The sequence below is a fragment of the Mus pahari genome, chromosome 9, assembly GCF_900095145.1.
Source record: "Mus pahari chromosome 9, PAHARI_EIJ_v1.1, whole genome shotgun sequence".
Taxonomy (NCBI): Eukaryota; Metazoa; Chordata; class Mammalia; order Rodentia; family Muridae; genus Mus; species Mus pahari.
In genome coordinates this window covers 25136613-25154696 of record NC_034598.1, presented here as the reverse complement: position 1 = coordinate 25154696, position 18084 = coordinate 25136613, and the positions used below count along the sequence as shown (strand labels likewise).

The 18084-nt window shown below is 44.8% G+C and overlaps 1 protein-coding gene across 3 annotated transcripts in view; it reads right to left on the bottom strand.

The window, feature by feature from the left end:
• The window catches only part of Micu1 (mitochondrial calcium uptake 1), a 154835-nt gene that overhangs the window by 116067 nt on the left and 20684 nt on the right, over positions 1–18084 (bottom strand). For all 3 annotated transcript variants that reach the window (XM_021204602.1, XM_021204600.2, XM_029542289.1), the window contains exons 2-3: positions 11322–11483; positions 6337–6511 (exon numbers count right to left, since the gene is read on the bottom strand). In XM_021204602.1, coding sequence (XP_021060261.1) covers positions 6337–6511; positions 11322–11482 — 336 coding nt within the window. In that variant the 5' untranslated portion in view covers position 11483. The remainder of the gene's footprint in view (positions 1–6336; positions 6512–11321; positions 11484–18084) is intronic.

Below are 18084 nucleotides of genomic sequence, written 5' to 3'. Positions count from 1 at the left end.
TCCCTTCCCTTTTCCCTTCCCTTCCCTCCCTCCCTCCCTTCCCTTCCTTCCTTCTTCCTCCTCCTCCTCCTCTTCCTCCTTCTTCTTTCTTTATTATTATTATTATCATTATTATTATTATTATTATTAATTTTGAGACAGGGCCTCAAGTATGGCAGCTGGCCTCAAACTGTCTCAGTAGATGACAAAGACCTTGAACTTTGTACTCTCTTGCCTTCAATTCCCAATTGCAGGCATTACAGTGAACACTACCATACCTAGTACTTTATAAAGCTCCAGGGAGCATTCCCAGTGCCAGGTGAATACAGGAAAAGTACCCACCAAGTGAGTTATATCCCAGTCCCCCATACCTGAATTTTATAAGCTGGGGCAGCCAATGCTAAATAGTATCTTGTAAAAATGTGTCAATGCAATAAAACCTAAAAACTCATTAGTTCTGTGTCTATAAAGTAGGTAATATTTAAGTTATCAATAATGTTAAATCTGTCCAATGAACACAGCAATTACTGTAGATGTCAACCATGAATAGTGTCTTTGAGGTCACTGGTAGCAGCAACTTAACAATGGCCTTAGTTCTACAACCAAGTGTGGTTTTAGCAACTGAGAACAAACTGTCAATTTATGACTTCACATGATAGGAATTCAGCGATAGTGTGCATTAAAATCTGAGATTTTAGGGAGCTGAAGAGATGGCTCTGAGGTTAAAAGCACTGGGTGCTCTTCCAGACAACTAGGGTTCAATTCCCAGCACCCACAATGTGGCTTCTGATCTGATACCCTCTTCTGTGAACATGGTGCACAGACATACATTCAGGCAAACACTCATATACATGAAATAAATTTTAAAAAATCTCAAATCTGAGATTTCATTGTAGACTAAAAGACTGAGTGTGAATAAATAGAGAAATAGAGGAAGTGCTAAGCAATGCCTGAGCAGCCTTGAGACCTTAGGGTCTCTGCCTCTCTGCGTGCCAGGATAAAAGCCTTCCTCACCACTCAGCTGCTGTCCTGTTAACATGAGCCAATGGCTCTGTGTGGTTACAGACTTTTATTCTGAAACGATAGGTCCAGAAAAGTAACAGATGTAGTAAAGCCGCACACTGGCAGAATTTAGTATAAACATGATGGTGGCTCGGTACACATGCTGCCTTTTCTAGCTTAGCATTGGGGTCTGGCGACTGCTCCACACCAACTGCCTCTTCCTTCTAGTCACTTGGTGATTTCACCAGATCACTGCAGGAGGAGTTCAGGACACAGAATCTAAGAGAGCAAAGTTTGGTGGCAGTGATAGGCTCCTCTGAGGGACTAGGGGATGTTCAAAGATTTACTAAGAAAACTGCAATAATTCATTGTCACTTTCTTTTCTTTAAGCATCGTTATGCTAAGATACATCATTCATAAAACTGCTGAGTATAACTGGATCAAACTCAGGGGTTATTCTTCCTATGTGAACTACACCAACTGGCAACCAGAAAGGACTTATAACCAAGCAGATGAGGGATGGTTTCTCTATAAAATACTCAAACTAATAAATGAAAGAGTCCAGGTATGGTGAAACCTGCCTCTAATCTCAGGACCTGGAAGTGGAGGCTGGAGGATCAGAAACTCAAGGTCCTCCTCAGCTGCACAGGGAGCTAGAGGCAGCCCAGGGTAGGCACCTGGTTCAAAAAGGAAAAGGAAGGATGGGGATGGAAATCACATTATGATGATGATGATGATGATGATGGTGGTGGTGGTGGTGGTGGTGATGCAATCCCAATGGATGGAAAGATCTAAATTTTGACTATCCATACCTAAAAGGAAAAATAATGGCTGGCGAGATGGCTCCATGGTTAAGAGCACTTCCTGCTCTTTCAGAGAGCCCAGGTTCAATTCCCACCAACTACATGCTAGCTTACAACTGTAACTCAAGTTCCAGGGACCTGGTACTCTCTTGTGGCCTCCAAAGGCACTGCATACATGTGGTGCACATATATACATGCAGGCAGACATTCATACACATAGAAATAAATTTGAATACACATAAATAAATTTAAAAAGGAAGGGAAGGAAGAAGAGGAAGGAGAAAAGGAGGAAAAGAACGAATAGGAAATAGTACCACCACCACCACGTGTGGCTACAGGGACCACACCCAAGTCTGATCAAACCTCAGAGTCAAACCACCAATACTCAAATGATACAGGGACTGAAGGAGCTGAACGGCACTTAAAGTGTGTGCCAATAGAACCCAACCACAGGAAACTTTAACGGTTAAACGGCCTGAAGCCTGTCTCCTGTGCATCGAGAGAAGTAAAACATGTATCACTAGGTCAGAGAGAAATAGTTTGATTACAGAGTTCACGACTGGTCCTAAGTTCAGTCCTTAGCATCCACGTGGGGTGTGGGGAGGGCTAACATTAAAACAGCAAGATGAAATAATCACATCCCATGATGCACGCTGATCCAGATGAGAGAAGCAGAAGAGCTCACTCTCCTGCCCACTACGGTGAAAGGCGGCCAAGGGGGAGGAAAGGCTCTTCTGCCCTGCTGCTGCTGCTGCTGCTGCAGGATCAAAAGGCCAGGAACCGCTAAGTCCCTACGTTCTTACTGTCTTACTGGCCTGAACACCCATTTTCAAATGCCCCCATTCCAGCAGCAGCATACGGAACTTGCCCATCTAACAAGCTGAAAGTGCCTGGTCATTAGGTAGTCCCTCTAGGCTGGGCACTGCCAAATAACCGCCCAGCTGTGTATAATGGCTGACAAGCAGACAGCAGAGCACTGCAAGGGAAGCAGATCAGCTGCTGGCCTAGCCTGAGAAGAAAGCCACCAGTGACAGGATGTCCTTAAGAGGCCGCTGTCCTGAGTGGGGTGGAAACCGTTCCTCCCTCGGGGGCACGGGAACTTCGTTCAGCTGCACACGACCCAGGTGACTCTGAGCCTGTTGACTTCTGCCTGCTTGTGCCATAAGCTAGGGTTTCCCCAAGGCTTCCTCGAGGGGAAGGCCAGGCTGGGACATCTGGTCCAAGGCAAAACTTACACCATCCTCACCTTCACAGAGGTTAACGCAGAAGACCGAGTAACTAGGCAGCTATCAGGACCAATGACAGTGACAGATAATGATGAGCTACACTGTCTCTGGGGAGGCAATGTCCTAGGTTCAAAATTAATGGCTTGCACTGCCAGTCTGAAAATGCTAAGTCTAAACAAGTATGCTGCTGAGTTTTCTAAACTATCCCCAAAATGAAAGGAAGCAATTATTATAAAGATCTATGATGTATTGGGCCATGGAATACATATACTCTCAGCATTCAGGAAGTGGAGGCAAGAGGACCATTGAAAAAACGGAAAAAAAAAACACACATAAAAAAATTCAATCCATTTGTGGCGCCCTGCATATATATTTTGTTTTGTAGAAAAGCAGTTTAAACAAAATCTGGACATCACATGTGAAAAGCAGAAGCAAGGGTGTGGATAAAAGCTATACATGATATTGTGGCCAAGTAAGAAAGAACTTTGTAATAGTAAAACACAACTGCTTGGGAAGGAAATACGGCTGCGTCACATCACACTCGGGAGATACAAGAGAGCTCTTGGGAGAGGTGGTCTCTTGTAAAAATGATGCAAACTCCTGAATTAGAAGAGTAGAGATGGCTTCTAAAAGTTTACAACTTAAACAAATGTAGTTTATCACACAGTCTTTCTCCATGTTTTCTTTCTCTCTCTCTGTGTGTGTGTGTGTGTATGTGTGTGTGTATACACGCGCACATATAGAGGTCTGAGGATGACTAGAGAAAGTTGGTTCTCTTCTACCATTTGGGTTTAGGTTCCAGAGCTCAAACTCAGGTCACAGGCTTGGTAGCAAGGGCCTTGACTCCGGAGCCAGGCCTAGTCTTTTTTTTTTAAAGAAGTATTCAGTAAAGCAGGGCGGGGGAGGGTACAGGGGACTTTCAGGATAGCCTTTGAAATGTAAATGAAGAAAATATCTAATAAAAATGTTTTTTAAAGTTGGAAAAAAAGTATTCAGTAAAATTGTTGGTTTTACTTATTAGATATATTTGTATATACCTTGTAATTTCTGCTTTTATAGACTGTATATTTTCTGATTTTTAAAAAACTAAAATACTAAAAAATAAATTGATATTAATAAATTGTGGCTATGATTATTAAATTATAGATGGAAGAATTCTTATTATATTTATATGTTACTTAAAAGAATAAACAAAAACCCAACAGAACAGAAACATGAGAAAGAATGAGACAGACTCTTGGGGAATGACATGCACAATGAGGGTCCCTGAAGAGAGGGAGGGGAGAGAGCGCTTCCTCTGAGCCCAGGGAAGAGTAAGAACTGTTCCTGACATAGCTCAGTTAGGTTTTATAGCATCAGGAGGTATAAATTAATAAATCACACTGGTAGCTTTAGAGTCCCTGTCATCTGCTACAGAGAAGGCGGGGCTATAAATGGAAGCAGCTTAACAAATGTTGACTTGATTTTGACTGTTTCAAGTGTCTAAGAAACAGCCCTTCTGGTGAGACACAGGGTCCAGTGGCTGACATCACATCCCAAGCATTATTATAGTGAAACTTAAACTTTTCTGAGGTAAAGTGGCAGTGCCCCAGGCTGTGGTCATAGTTTAGACTGTCCACAACTATTTGCTTTCTGGGAATTGTATGTTCCCCCACAAATATCATTCTCCCTTTATTTTTTGCTTTAATGGTTTGCTTTGACATAGCAAACCAGAAATATCGCAAATTCAGTATATCTATGATAATGGGTTTTAAAAAATTTTTTTTTTAAATTTATGTATGTGACTACACTGTAGCCATCTTCAGACTCACCAGAAGGGGGCACCAGACTGCATTACAGATGGTTGTGAGTCACCCTGTGGTTGCTGGAAATTGAACACAGGACCTCTGGAAGAGCCTTCATTGCTCTTAACCACTGAGCCATATCTCCAGCCCCATCTATGATAATGTTAAGCATTAAGAAGACCCATAGCCAAGTGTGTTTGGGCATTCCTTTGATCCCAGCACTCTGGAGGCTGAGGCAGGCATATCTCTGTGAATTCAAAACCAGCCTGGTCTACAGAGCAATTTCCAGGACAGCCAGGAAAGAAAGAAACCCTGACTTGAAAGACCAAACCAAACCAAACCAAACCAAGACCCAGAAAGCAAGAATCAGCTTACTATTTGGACTGAAAGAACAAAGAATATGTTCTCCCTAAAGAAGAATGTGTTTACCCTGCAGAATAACCCTCAACCCTGTTCCTCCCTTTGACTCCTCCTTGTATAGTAGTTGAGATAGAAACATTCCACCTGGTAGGGAAGCTCCTAAAGACAGAAGGTAAATGTATTGGCTAGTTTTGTGTCAACTTGACACAGCTGGAGTTACCACAGAGAAAGGATTTTCAGTTGAGGAAATGCCTCCATGAGATTCCACTGTAAGGCATTTTCTCAATTAGTGATCAAGGAGGGAGGGCCCCTTGTGGATGGTGCTATCTCTGGGCTGATAGTCTAGGGTTCTATAAGAGAACAGGCTGAGCAAGCCAGGGGAAGCAAGCCAGTAAAGAATATCCCTCCATGGCTTCTGCATCAGCTCCTGCTTTCAGACCTGCTTGAGTTCCAGTCCTGCATCCTTTGGTGATCAACAGCAGTATGGAAATGTAAGCTGAATAAACCCTTTCCTCCCCAACTTGCTTCTTGGTCATGATGTTTGTGCAGGAATAGAAACCCTGACTAAGACAGTAAGCAACTCAAAATAGCTCCAGGAAGTCCCAGAAACTGACCAGATTCACCAGGCCCCTCCCTCCCGAGGGTAAATAGTGCAGACTGCCAAGAGTTGCTGTCAGACCAGCCACGGAAGCTGCAAAGAAGCAGAGACCAGCCAAGGAGCCTGCGGGAAACAAAAACCAGGAAGGCTACCTGGCAGAGGTTTAGAGCAGCGGAGGCACCTGGAAAGGAAATTCTCCAACTGTTGAGCTGCTTGCAGGCAGTGCAGTGTGCTCTAGGCTCCCAGCTTTGGAGAGCTGTGCCTGTGCGAGGGCTGGGGGGTTGAGTCATTTCTACTCCTGTAAAAAACTACTCACTCATGATTCTATTAATCACCCCAATAAAACACACTAGTTCACCAAGTTAGCCTTTGGTGGGATCTGTACTTCAGTCTGCTGTGGGCTATGTGTGTGTTGTGACTCCCCAGGAAAAGTCTGTCACACACTTCACACTCTAAGGTACCTTTGGCTTACACCAATAATAAAGAGAGGGACTGTGACCCGTCTAAAACATGACCAGGAGACGGGCAGCGTGACTCCCCTCTAGGACACAGTTCTGATTCACTACCAAAACTTGGTTCCATACTTTTCTGTCTCTGAATCCAGAACGCTTCTTCTTCTTTTCCTCGGGATAAGGCTCGGCCGCAGCATCTGCAGCCGTTCCTTCGTGGCTGGACACTTCCCCGGTGTCTTTGTTTTTCTCTTTATCTCCTGGGCCAGTCTTCTTGCTGTTGACGCATGGTGGAGATTCTGCGTGAGCCCTGGCGGTGCAGAAGAGAAGCTTAGGTTAAGCATGGAACTCCATGACATTAAGAAGTACCCACACACAGCTCAGAGGAGCACCAGTCACGTGTGTCATGAATCCCACATGAAGAACCTCCTAAAACAGCTGAAAATACCCGGCACCCCCTGTGTTGCACACATGCATGAAGCAAAAGATCAGCCTGCGAAGTAAAGTACATTAGGCACAAAGGGCGATTACTATACAGGTGCGTTTCTATGAGTTATCAAGCTTGGTTAAAGCACACAGCATGGTTAGTTACGGGGTGTCAGGTTGTAACGGTCTGAAGACAGGCAGTGGCGGGCAGAGGAAGCTGCGCTTTAGTGGGTTCATCACTTCATGCTCATTCCCATGAAATAGGAATGTCAGTTTTAATTGTTTTTGAGATTTATTTACTTTTATGTGTATGAGTGTTTTCCTGAATGTATGTCTGTACATCGTGCGTGTGTGTGTGTGTGTGTGTGTGTGTGTGTTCAGTGTCAGCAGAGGTCAAAAGAAGGCATCGGATGCCCCGGGACTGGCTTTTCAGACTGCTGTTAGCAGTCACGTGGTTATTGAGAACTGAAGCCGGGTCTGAATCTGCTCTCAGTCTCTGTGCGTCTCCCCAGCTCTGGGATATCATCTCAGGCTTACTTTCCAATGAGTCTATCATTTCATTCTTTTTAATAAGCACACCACTTCACTCTTATGAGAGGAGGAAGTTTCAGAGCCCTAATTCACAACAAGAATATATTTAATATGATTAAAATGTTTATAAATGGTTAAAAGGAGAAATGCTATATACTGTTTACAGTAATAAAAATAGAAATAAAATAAAAACAAGTAAAAAAAAACAAGTAATAAAATCTCTCTCTCCCTCTGTGTGTATGTATATGTGTGTGTACATGTATGTGTATATGTGTGCATGTGTGTGAGATATGTGTGTAAAATGCAGAAGTACAAGCATGCATGTGCCAGGCTAGTGTGTGCTGGTCAGAGGACAAGCTCAGATGTTGTCTTCATCTTTCACCTGTTTGGACAGGGTCTCTTTGTTGTTTGTGGCTATGAACATACTCCGGCTAGCTGGTCCATGAGGTTCTGGGGATTCTCCGGTCTGTTTCTCACTTCCCTGGAAGATGGCAGCTGCTCTTCCTTCCACTTTCGGCTTTGTGTTTTGTGTGAGCTGTTCATGACTGTATGACAAGCACTTTACCCCCTGACTGACTCCCTACACCCACTGATAAACCCCAAACCAGCAAAGGTGCTGGGGGCGGTGCTTACACCTGCCATCTCAGCGCTCACAGCACATACCAGAGCAGCCTGACCTCCACAGCAAGCCCAGGCCAGCCAGGGCTCCACAGTGAGATCCCGTCTCAAGAACCCAAATCAAAACACCCCAAAGATGCTTCCCCTATCAGCGTATCCTTATTTTTTTAGGTTGGCCAGTACCTTTTACAAAGAAAACACAGAGTATGTGTGACTGATGACGGAGCACCCACAAAAGTCCTCAGCTGTGCTCCCAGAGAGGGAGGGGCAAGAGGAGGAAGGGGGAGAACAAGGGATCGGAAAGTACACTGCTCTTAGTGTACTAGAATAATGGAAGAGCCCTTTTCTCAGATTCTTGTTTATTGAAAATAATATTTTTCAAACACTATTATAGTATTATGTTTGGTTTGGTCTTGGAACGCACTATGTAGAGAGACCAGGCTGGCCTCCAATTCACAAGAGATCCACCTACCTTTGTCTCCCAAGTGCTGGGATTAAAGGTGTGCAGCACCACACCCATATCAATGTAAACTGTTCCATCTAGGTTTCCCTCCCTCATCTCCTCCCAGGTCCTCCCTGTCTCCCACCTTCCAACTCTACACCTTCCTTTTCTCTTGCTTTAGAAAACAAACAGGCAAATAGAAAAAAACAAAACAACAAAGAAAAAGCAGAGAAACACAGACACACAAACACACACAGACATACACCATAAAAACACAAAATTGGAAATCATAATATATAAGCAAAAACTTGCCCTTAAGAGTGGCTCGTATAACAAATAAAACTCCCTTGGAGAAACTAATTCTTCCTTTGCAAGCAGTCATCAGGTGGACACAGCGTCTGGGTTAGGTTTCTGAGACAGGGACTCTGCCTCAAGAAGAGACCCATAGGCAGATCGGACACATGATTTGTTCCAATTAGTTTCCAGAAGCACATTTTGAAACATTATTGTACTTAACTATCTTGAAGGATATGGCTTCTCTTGATTTAGAACACCAGGGTTCTCACTGTAGGTCACTGAGAATCCTGCATGCCAGTCCAACTTTGTTTTTGTCTTTTTAAACAAATTCATGCTCAAGTAAATACATAAGGCACCAGCCATCGCATCCACAATGTGGGCACTGCACACAGGGCTTCAGTTACAAAGAAAGGCAAATTCAAGTAGGGAAGAGAGCAAAATGAAAAAGAAATGTGGGGCAACGAAAGGAATGGAGAGCACAGGATGGAAACCTCTCAGGAAGATGCAAAAATGTCTCTCAGAATTTCTCAGGTAGACAACATGGCACCAACCCTGATGCCACCAACCCCGATGTCACCAACCCTGATGGCTTCAATTTATCAACACCCTTCAGTTTAAGCCCATAGTGTGAGTAAAGAACCAACTCTAGCCAGCTGTCCTCTGACACAGGCAGGCAGGCAGACAGACAGACAGACAGCCCTCTGACAAGTTCACACACTGTAGATATTATGTTCTCCCTACTCTCATGCCCGTTCTTACGCCCCTCACACTGCTGTCAATCCCCCACTAGAAGTTTCTTTCCTACATTCCTATCCGGTCTGTTGGGGACCTACTGAGTGTACCAGGGCCATCTGTGTGGCTCAGGCTCAGAGCCATCGGTCAGAGACTGGTGGGTCAGCAGCAAGTACACACCTGGACACAAAGGCTGCCGGTTTCTTTTTGTTGCTGTCGTTGTTTTTGTTTTGAGACAGGGTCAGGCTCTCTAGTCCTGGCTGTCCTGGAACTCCCTGTGTAGAGAAAGTTGGCCTCAAACTCACAGAGGTCGGCCTGCCTCTGTCTCCCGAGTGCTGGGATTTAAGGCGTGGGCCACCACCACTTGGCTTGAGTCGGCCTTCTGAGAGGAGGATGCTCTCTACATTTTTTTAAATAGTAGAAAGCTATCAATAATATTCGGTTCCCAGCACTCGTGTCCGTGTCCGGGGCTCACAAGCACCTGTAACTCCAGTTCCAGGGGAGGGGACCCAATGCCCGCTTCTGCCTCTGCCAGATTCCCTCACACATGTGCACACACACACACCCCACACAAAAATATACACACGTACACATAAGTGGAAATCTTTTTAAAAGGAATTTCATTTTTAGTGGCAATCTGAATAGACAATTCACAAAGAAGGCCAAAGAAATGACCACAAATTCTGGGAAGAGGTTTAGCATCGTCAGCTGTTCGGGAAGCAGAAAGCAAAGTGTTCTGACCAGGTAGTACGAGGGAGTGGGAACAGGATCCCTGCCCAGCCAGACTGCGGTGGTGCACTGCCGAGAATCCAGTGGGAAACAGTTTGGCTTTTATTTTGTTTCAAGTACTAATTTTTATTTTATTACCCTTATTTATATGTGGCAAGGCGTCCACCACAGTGAGTGTGGAGGTCAGAGGACAACTCTGAGAGTTGCTCTCTCCCACCATGTGGGTCCCAGGGGTCAAACTCAGCTCACCTTGTCTGGTGACAGGAGCCTTTCCCCTCTGAGCCATCTCACTGCCATGGTTTGGCAGTTTGGAATCAAGGTTGTGTTTTCCTGGCAAATATATTCCTAGGTATTTGGCCAAAGGAAAGGACAACTTACATATGAATTTCAAGGTGGCTTCTATCAATGAGAACAAACAAGTAGAAGCAAGGAATGGGTAGATGGATAAATGGTGCTGCCCATATGAAAGAGCACCACCTGACTGCAAAAGAACTCCAACTTCTGATGCAGATGGATAGATACATCAGGCTAACTTACCAGAGACACAGCCAGGTAGACATTGTTATTACTTTGCCATAAGTTGTTTTAAAGACAGGGTACCCTCAAACTGTCAATGCTCCTGCCTCTGTAATCCCTAGGGCTGTGATTCGAGGCTATGACACCAACCTGCCCCCAAGAAATAATTTTTCATGACCCCACTTACATCATATTTCAGAAATATAAATAGATAGTGACAGAAATCAACTCATCAGTTGCTTGACATTAACTGGCGTGGAGGGTATCATGGGTTGTTAGAAATGTTCTATTTCTTGATTTGGGGGTGGTTATGCAACTATATGCATTTGCTAATAACCATGGGACTATTTGTTTTATTACATGGGCACGCTTTATCACATACTTATTCAGCAGTATTAATTTTTAAAATGTATTGCTTTGGGAAGCCAAGCATCAGGCTAGGCAACTGGAAGACAGGGTGGGCGAAACAGAAGATGCACAGTACGGCAGAGGAGCTGAAGCCTGTGGCTTGCCACATTTTCTGTTCTCTCCAGGAAAGGTTCAACAACGGGGAAGAAAATGACCAGGTGATACAAGAGTCAGGGATTAGTTTCCTGTGGCCTCCTAAGTTTGAAGTTTCAGAAAATATCCCTTTTCTAAAGCAATGCTTCATTTCGATGCAAAAATGCAGCAGGGGCAGCAGGCCGAGCTTGATGAGCTGTTTGTTCTCAGCTGCTCTGGCAGGGGGCACGACTATCTGATAAACCTTATTCCATAGACCAACATCATCAATACCAAATGATTCAGCAAAGAAATTCTGATGTAAAAGCAAGCCAGAAATAACACTCACTTCTTCCACAGGAGACCTGTACTTGCAGTCACCGCAGATGCTCCCAGGAACGCCACCAACATCAGTCTTCGCTTGGTTTGTGCGGGCTGTGATGCCCCATGGTACCAGCGAGAGCCCACAGCTAGTTCTGCCAACGCAGAAAGGGCGTTAAGACGAAACATCCTGTGGACAAATGATAGAAACGTCACTTTTAGATGCTCCCAGTGGTGACGATGATGATCATGACGGTGGCAGCTACATCACCAAACGCTGATGAAATACTATCAGACACCATACTGTTTTGCAGTTATTGACCTCAGAACAACTTATGAGAACATAGCTAATACTTAACTACTTAGAACTCAAAGGAATCAAAGTTAAATTAGAAGACAGAAACCACGTGCTAAGTTACACAGAGAAATCCTGATCCAAAATACAGTTATTCTAACAGGAGAGTTAACTACACAGAGGTAGAGATGGCAGCTCTAGCAGCCACGGCTTCCAGGTCTAATGGAGAGCACCCAAAGGGGCCAGGCCAACCAGGGATGATTCCCAGATCTTATGGAGAGGACAAAACTATGGAAACTTGGGAATTTTACCAGGGTAACATATCAGCAAAATGTACTAGAAAGCCATTTTGGAGGAATGCCAGGAAAAGCCACAAGAACTCATGGCAGGAGAATCTGTTGGTAAGGCGCTTGGATCAGGGGAAGCTCCCAAATGTCCCACTGAGTGTGAACAGCACAGAAGCAACAGTGAGAGCACACAGAATCAGAAGGGACAGCTCCCCTCTGCATGTCTGGCTCCTGGTGAGAAATGGGAAGTCTAAGGGGAAAAAGCTGCTCAAGTGTGACTCCCTGCAGGAAAGTTCTCATTGTGGCTGGAAGTCCTTGCTATTTCATGCCTTAATGCTGAGAGATGCTCCCATTAAAGTAATTGAAGTTTGATTTAAATCTTTCTCACTCCTAGCCCTTGGAAAGCTTCCTCCCTACCAGATTCTTTTCATTTCACAGTTAAAATATCACTAAGAAAGAAATTCCTTTAATGCAGTGGTTCTCAATCTTCCCAATGCTGCTACCCTTTAATTCAGCTACTTGTGTGTAGTGACCCGCCCATCATAAAATTACTTTCATTGCTACTTCATAGCTGTGATTGTGCTACTGTTATGAATCATAATGGAAATACCTAATATGCAGACTATCTGATATGCAACCCCTGTTAATAGGTCATTAGAGAACCCTTTGGGTTTAGAACCACTGCTTTAACGTTTTGTTTAGCATTGGAACCTCATCAAGGTGAAGTCCCTGCCCTTCTCAATCATTAAAACAAAGGTTCTAAAGGCTGAGAACGCTGTGCTAAAATCCACAGAGCAGACCAGAGTGCATGGCATCCACCTTCCTGGCAGCCGGGACACAGAAGCAGCCCACATACTGGCCGAAGGGAGCCCTCAAGAGAAACAGGCCTGGGCCCTGTGCATCAAGCTCCCCCAAGGAGCACATCCATGCTCCCTACAGATGACAAGGATGCCTGGCACAGCTGTGCAGAAGCTCTTGTGACACTGCTATGGCCAATGTCACCCTGATGAGCTCTGATGGAAAGGAGGCCTGCGCCCTCATGACTACCCTTCCCATTGGGTCCGGCTGACTAAGTCTAAATAGACATTTTTTTCATCATGAGACAGACACATCTGTATTTGTTCGTATTACTGCTCAACAGACACGCAACTCCACAGCCTGAATCCCAGAGGCCAACTCTGCTTTCCTAGTCTTTTAGTTTGTGGTGTGCACGTCTCCCCGTATTCCTCGCTCCGAGGAGCACAGAGGAGTGCTGCAAAGCCCTTTCAGTACATGCTGCTGTTAGTCTTCCTCTGTGTCACCCGGAGATCATTCTGGAAGTAGACACTGGCCCTTCCACCTGGCTTCCACAAGAAAGAGGCTTGAACAAACCACTGTCCGCTACAGCTGAAACGGCTGAGCACGGCAGACCTTCAGGATGCTGCTGAGAAAAGATGTCTGACAGCGAGAGCCACAAAGACTGGGGGCTCTTCAGTGCCTCAGCCGAGAACAAATTCAACATCCAACAGAGTGACTAAGGCACTTTCTAAAAGTGACCTGATTAAATCTATGCTGGCAAGTCATGTAAAACCAATACTTTAGGTTCTAAGGAAGACACATGTGAAACATTCTTTTACATTTTTATTACATGCTTACGTGTGTGTGTATGTGTGTGTGTGCGTGCGCGCGTACGCACGTGCGTGTGTGTGTGTGTGTGTGTGTGTGTGTATGTACATGCACAGATACCATGGCATATGTGTGGAGGCAGAGGAGAACTGACTTTTGTCACTCCGTGAGGGAGTCATGGAGGGCTGCATGGTACTTTACAAACACAAGGCTCTCATCAGTTCCCAGAGCCCATGTTGATTTTTGTAAGCCTAGCAGACTGGCACATGCCTTTCATACTAGCACTTGAGAGGGAGAAGCCAGCCTGGTCCTCAGAATGAGCTCCAGGCCAGCCAGGGCTACACAGTGAAACCCTGTCTCAAAACAATAACTAAAACCCAACAAAATAAATCAGGACAGGCAGAAAGACCACTGGGCAGCTTCGACAGACTCTGGGCCAGGGATACCCTGTCTCCAAAACAAAACAAGAACAACAAAACCCCATAACAATAACAACAAAAAATCCACAGCCAGATGGTAGATGGTGCCTAGAGATCATGGCCAAGGCCGAGGCTGAGGCTGGCCTCTGGCCTCCACATGCAGACATCAACACAGATCAACGCAGCAACGAAGACCAGAAGTGGCAGAGGCAGCTCAGTCAGATTTATCTCTCTTCACTGTCAGCCTCAGATCAGCTCAAAATTCTGATAGAAAGGCAGAAAGTCAGGGACACCCCCAAACCTTAGGCTCTTTTCAGACAGTCCCATCAAGAGAATTAATGGAGAATGATTTTTTTCCCCTCTCAGCAATGACCTGGAGGCCACAGCTGGTTCTTCCTTCTTCTCTCTCTCCACAGGAAGGCAGAGCCCTTACTTGACCTTTGGTAAGGTGTGCATTGACTTAGTCACCTCTCCCTCTGCGCATGCTCTGTGTCCACCCTGCATGCTCCGGCTCCCCAATGCACAGCACACTGCTCTGTAATTTAAATTACCCTGGACTTGGCATGCATCTACCCAGGGCAATGTATTTACCCATAACCTGCTTCCTGACTCAGCTCTGAGTTCCTCCAAGTGTGTTTTCTTCCCCTTTTGTAGACACAGTTGGGCATGGTTAGGCATAGACTATTTAACTATTTCCACACAAGAAACATCTGTATAGTGTTAACTATACAGGTCCTTACTCCTAATATTTATGTATATTAACAACCTCTAATTTACTAAATAACTGTATTTGGCTATCGGGACTCATGTCAGATTCAGTCACTGACTCTTCCCTGAGACTGGGGGGAAGATCCCAGGTCAGGTTCACTTTCAACGCAGGAACTTTATCTGCTGTCCATACAGACAGAATGGGGACACATTTACTTTCTGTGATTTAAGCTTCAGTAACACAATTCCAGCAGCCTCCCCTTCCCCACTCCAGAGCTCATCTCCTATTTCTGCACATATGCTAATAAAATCCAACTGAGAGGCCAACCCTTATCTTTTCCTCCTACCCGATAACTTCTGAATCTTTCTTTTTCTGATTCATTTTTAAATGACCACTTCCCAGATGTACGCATGTGTAGATATGAATAGCTTTGCTTCTGACAACAGCAACAAGGAACACAAAGAACACACATGTCTGGAGGGACTGTGGTCATCATCAGAAGGCAAGGGCCCTAGGGGATTCTCAGGGTGACAAAGAGGAGTAGAGCCAGCACACAAGCTGGAGAGCTGCTCTGACAAGACCTGGAGACTAGGTCAGCCACACTTAATAGGGAAGATCTCTCAGTGCCAAACTGAAGAGTTTTTATCACACACACACAGAGAAACAGAGAGAGAAACAGAGAGAGACAGAGACACACAGAGAAAAACAGGGAGGGGAGAGAGAGAGAGAGAGAGAGAGAGAGAGAGAGAGAGAGAGAGAGAGATATTTTTTTCTTTGAAAAAAAATTTCTTGTGATAAAAAAGCACAGCCTGAGAGAAGCAGCCCTGGAGAACGATGGGGGGTGGGGTAGTGAGAGGGCTCAGAGGGTAGAGACCACAGTGTAAGCCTGACAGAACCCACAGAGAGGTCACAGCACATGCCTGACAGACATGGTGGTGTGCACCTGAAATCCCAAAGCTCCAACTTCAAAACAGGAGGTGCAGGCAAAAGAACCCTTGGTTTCAGCAGAGGATTGAATTTAACCTTGAAGTCCACTCTTTGAAATGAACTCATTTTTTCCCATATATAGATGACATAAGTATGTTAATAACCTGCCATTTTCTTTTCTTTCCTTCACTAATCTATTTTTCGTTCCAACGAGCCCAACTGAATACCTTGGAGAAGCTAAAGGAATAACAGTTTTCCTTCCCCATCCATTTTAAAAGGAGTCAGCTGAAAAGAGTGAGTTGTGTGTATAGCTCATCAGTAGCATTAAGCACCCAAGTCCACAAGCATGATCTGGATTCTGGTACAGTCTACCAAGAGAGCTGAAGTACCTCAGCCTCACAGGATGCCTTCAGCCACTGCTGTTGAGATGGGACTTCACTACATTGCCCAGGTTGGCCTCAAACTCCTGGACTCAAGCAATGCTCTTGCCTCAAGCTTTCTGAGTAGCTGGAACCATAGTCACTATTACACCAGACTAGCAGAGCATCTTGAAGGCAAATCTGAGTTAACAGGAGGACAGCCTCCAGGGAATGGTTACAAAAGGCGAACTGTAAAGGAATGAATTACAGGTGAGGGAAAAGAAACTCGCTTTCTAGATCTTTTCTTTTTATTGGATCTCTAAAATATTACTATATAGACATATTCTGTTATATTTTAAAATTTAAAAAAAAAATCCTTCCCTGGTCTGGCAAGATGGCACACCAAGTGTCTGTGTGCAAAACCTTGACCTGAGTTTGCTCCTCAGATCCCATACAGGACAGAGAACCACCTACCCAAAGCTGTCATCTGACCTCCATACGCATGATGCGGCACCAGCCTGCACACGTTACTGACTTAATAAATAAAATGAAAAAGACGCACGTCCTCACTTGATCCCGTACCCTACAGTTACTGCCTCACCACTCCATGCTTACTCAGTGGCATCTTAGCTCAGTGGTCTCTCCTCAGATTCCAGCCTCTGTGTAACACACCACAGTGAGATTTTTCAGCCCTGCTGATCCGCCCAACGCCACTCTTTCTGTTATCACAATTAATATGACACTCTTATCAGGGTAATCTTCATATTGCCAAACCCTAGCTAATTTCTGTCCTGATCCTGTTTGAATTTTAAGAAGCACTTGAAAAGATAATTACTCCTTCACCCTCAAAAATAGTCATACACCACTCTGGGTCATGGTCTGCATCTGTGAATGGATGCTCAGATTGTTTAATCCCAGCACTTGGGAGGCACAGGCAGGTGGATCTCAAGGAGTTCATCATAAGCCTGGTCTACATATCAAGTTCTAGACTAGTCAGGGCTATATAGTGAGATTCTCTATCTCATTATATACATACATAGACAGACAGACAGACAGACCTCATTATATACATAGACAGACACACACACATACACACACACACACACACACGCACACACACACACTAGCTCAATGATGCTTTAGATTATGTAAATACAACTCTACACTGTTCATGGACCACTTCAGAACGCATCCTCACAGGTAAGTGATGACTGACCATGCATGCTATAACATTACATTCTTCTCATTTTGTTGATACGTTACAGGAATCTATCTTTCTTTTTTTTTTTAATAAATCTTTTTTTTTTAAAGATTTATTTACTTATTATATATAAGTACACTGTAGCTGTCTTCAGACACACCAGAAGACAGAGTCAAATCTCGTTGCGGATGGTTGTGAGCCACCATGTGGTTGCTGGGATTTAAACTCAGGACCTTCGGAAGAGCAGTCAGGTGCTCTTACCCGCTGAGCCATCTCACCAGCCCTACAGGAATCTTTCTAGAATAAGAACTCCGACACCAGATGGAGAAGGAAAGAAGTGATGTCACTGGCGGACACTAGCGAGAATGGAAGAGAGATGTCACCAGGTCACTGAAGCCAGGATGGCTCCTGAAAGCCTTCCCTCAGGTCCGAAGCCACAGTGGGATGAGCAGCAAGAGCTTACAGAAGCCTACATGGCAGTCAGCTTCACACACATGCTACAGTTGACACGTATAAGCGCAAGTGGTCAGGCTGTTAAGGGCAATGTTTCTCCAGGCCGTTCTTTCAGGCAGCAAGTGAGGTCATGCTTGGCCACAGGCAGCAGCAGCAGTGCTTTACGTGGGTCTAACAACTGCTCTTCCCTGCCTCCTTCCACTTTTCCTACAACTGGCTCTCTCTGCTTGATGTCTACCTACTGTGCTGGCTGGTTTTATGTCAGCTCACACAAGTTAAGAGTCACCAGAGAGGAGGGAGCCACAGCTGGGAAAATGCCTCTGTAAAATCAGGTTGTAAGGGGCTGTCTTAATTAGTGGCTGATAAGGGAGGGCCCAGCCCATTGTACATGGCTTCATTCCTGGGCTGGTGGTCCTGGGTTCTGTAAGAAAGCAGGCTGAACCAACAGATTGGGAAAGGATTTTTACCAATCCTAAATCTGATAGAGGACTAATATCCAATATATACAAAGAGCTCAAGAAGCTGGACTCCAGAAA